This window comes from Eimeria tenella, genomic scaffold (genome assembly GCF_000499545.2).
Source record: "Eimeria tenella Houghton genomic scaffold, Eth_scaff1300, whole genome shotgun sequence".
Lineage (NCBI taxonomy): Eukaryota > Apicomplexa > Conoidasida > Eucoccidiorida > Eimeriidae > Eimeria > Eimeria tenella.
Window position 1 is genome coordinate 1 of NW_013543764.1, and position 3,115 is coordinate 3,115.

General features: G+C 42.8%; 1 protein-coding gene across 1 annotated transcript; it reads right to left on the reverse strand.

The window, feature by feature from the left end:
* Positions 1-1,669: 1,669 nt before the first annotated feature.
* On the reverse strand, positions 1,670-2,504 carry ETH_00035355 (CBN-RPT-3 protein, related; the record flags this gene model as incomplete). Its single annotated transcript, XM_013379011.1, has 3 exons — positions 1,670-1,757; positions 2,031-2,115; positions 2,309-2,504. The coding sequence occupies 3 exons, from the start codon at positions 2,502-2,504 to the stop codon at positions 1,670-1,672; spliced, it is 369 nt and encodes a 122-aa protein (XP_013234465.1).
* Positions 2,505-3,115: the final 611 nt, after the last annotated feature.

Genomic DNA, 3,115 nt, shown 5'->3' on the forward strand with positions numbered 1-3,115 from the left:
TTTCTCTTTTTTAAATTCGAAATTGCAAATATAATTAAAATGACTTTTTAAATTCGGAAAGGGCTTTTCGAAACAGGGGCTACGAGCTGTCTGTACACCCGAACTCTCGCGGGGAACCGCGTCTGCGCCCTGCACGCCCCGTGTGCAGATCTGCTGCAGCCCTGCGCGTTTTTCCTTTTATTTCATCAAATAAACCTTTTTTATTTATTCTTATTTCATTTATTCACTTTAACTTCTAAAATAAACCAATTTACTGCAGCAGATGCTGCTGCTGCTCCCTGCTGCCCGCTGCACACCCCAGCACCTCGGGGCTTCTTGTGCATGCACGGCGGCGCCGTTCGAGCCTTTCCCAGTTTTATTTCCCCTTTTTAATTTAGTTTTCAGTTGCAAATAAACAAATAAAAACATTATAACATTTTAGATTTATTTAAATGCTTATTTCGTTGCTGCAGCGGCGAGAAACGGGGCCGCCTCAGCTGCGTTCGCCGCTAGAAATGGTGCGGCGTCACAAACGGCAAACTGTTCAAGTAAATACTTTTTGGCCAATTTTTGGGAGTTTTTGACACTAATAAAACATTTTTAAACGCAAAGAGCCTTTTAATTGCATTTATAAAGAAGAAACACACTCAAACCCGCGGAAATAAGACGAAATCGAAAGATCTAAAGTAGAACGATTGCAAGAGGCATTCTTCAAACTTGTATTTTCTGCAGATCTCCTTCGTTTTTTTCATTTTAAAGGTGAAAATATGAATATATTTATTTTAATTTACATATACATCTTTTAAAAATGTAAATATGTTTAAAATTGATGAAAAATGCTCAAAATTCTGTTATTCATGTTCACCAGCTGGTATATGAATTTTGCACAAATAGCCACATTCATATGCTAGTTAATAAACAGAAACAATGCAGATAAATGCAATAATAAATATAATAAATATAGTTATAAATGTACAAACATAAAAACAAAAAGACAGACTTTAAATAAAATAAAAATAAAAAAGTTATTTGAATACATATCTAAATAGTCTTTTTCCGCTTTGTTTACTTTAGAATTCCCTTTGAAATCCTTTAAATTATTTGTAATTCATTTCAAATTGATTTTGAATTCTTTTTATATTAACTTTAAATTATTCCCTAAGTTATTTATTTAAAAACCTTCAAGTGCGCCTTTTTGCTGCTGCTGCTTCATTTTGATTTGCATTTATCCTTTTGTTCTTTTATCGGCAGCAAAGGCAAAACGTCAGCTAACGCAGCAGCAGCAGCAGCAGCAGCGAGAGCCGCTGCTGCTCCTTCGCTGCTGCTGCAGCAGTAGCAGCAGCACTGGCAGCTGCTGCTGTTGCAGCAGCACGCGCTGCTATGTTTGCAGTTACTGAACGAGTTGCAGAGGCAGCAGGGGCCGCTGCTGCAACAGATAGTTCTTTTTGCTGTTGCTGCTGGGGTAGTGCCTGCAGCAGCTTCATCAGCAGCTGCTGCTGCAGCGTCTGCAGCAGGAGCTGCTAATGCAGCAGCTGCATGTGAGGCATCAGCAACTGCAGCAGCTGCAGAAGCAGCGACTGCTGCAGCTGCTGCAGGCCACCGGCAACTGCAGCTGCAGCAGCTGCGGCAGCAGCTGCCACAGCAGCAGCTGCTGCAGAAACAACTGCAGCAGCAGCAGCAGCAGCAGCAGCTAGACTGAGTAGAACTCGAAGTCTCTTTCGTGTTTGCGCACATGAGCCTTCCAGCCCTTTTCAAAGTCCTTCGCCAGCACCACATATCTGCAGCAAGCAGCAGCAGCCACAAGAGCCACAGGAACTTAGCAGCAGCAGCAGCAGCAACAGCAGCAGCAGAAGCAAAAGCAGAAGCAGCAGCAGCAGTAGTAGCAGCAGAGCCAGACTTGACAGCACCGCACGCTCGCGCACTGCAAGCCGCAGCAAAAGCCGCAGCAGCAGCAGCAGAGCAGGCAGCAGCATCAGCTGTTGCACAGGCGCCTGCAGCAGCAGCAGCTGCTGCTGCTGCAGGCGCAGCAGCAGCAGCAGTAGCAAGTTTACCTATTTTTCCTGACTGCCTGCATGCCGGCCTCTTGGCAGATGGCAGCAATATCAGCAGCAGATACTTTTTCTGGCCTCGAGATGACTGAAAGAAACAAATTAAAAACATAAATAAAATAAATAAATAAATAAATAAATAATGAATAGATAAAATTATAAATAGAAGGAGTGTAAAACTGAAGAGGGAACGCGAAGACGGTGCATGCAAGGGTTCAGCATTTCGCGCTCGGGGTCGCAGTCCAGGGTTTAGGGTTTAGGGTTTAGAGTTTAGGGTTTACAGTCTTCGAGGTCAACTTCTGGCGAAATGTTCATTTTTGCTGTTATTGTTTGCAAAATAAGTCTTCTTTGGCGTCTATCGGGGAGGGGAAATTCAATTTTGCGGTCAAGTCGCCCGGGCCGCAGCAGCGCCGGGTCGAGAGTATCTGCGCGATTTGTCGCCATTATGACCTTCAAAACCAAACCCAAACCGCTCATTTCATTTCTTTTATTCTTTTCCACTCATTTTGATCCCTTTTAGGGCTTTTTCCCCCCAAAAATGGACCTAATCGGCCGCAGTTCAGAATTCGAACCCGCCCGCCTCTCGGGTGTCTGCGCAGCTCCTCGCCGCCACGCAGGCGGGGATAATCCCCCGTGTTAAACCATTTTTATTCATTTTAAATCAGTTTTACATCAATTTTAAACCATTCTACTTTATTTATTTTATTTATTCCCCTTCGTTTCTTTTTAACCCACTTTAAACCGCAGAATTTGGCGCATTTTTGCATTTGATTCAAACCGCCATTTTGACCTCCACGAACATCAACAAGTCCACTTGTATTCAAATTCATTTCATTTGATTTATTTGTTTGTTTTAATTCACAAGTAAATAAATAAAAGTAATATTAGTAATTATATAATAAATGTATAAAATAAATGGAAATAAAATGGCTTTTATTCATTTCATTTCATTCGAAATAACCAGCTCATCCATAGGGGCTCAAAAGGCTCAAACCCTGAACTTATCATCTTGTTGCTGCTGCAGCTGATTCTGCTGCAGCTGCTGCTGCAGCTGCTGCGGGAGCTGCAGCAGCTGCAGCAGTAGCAGC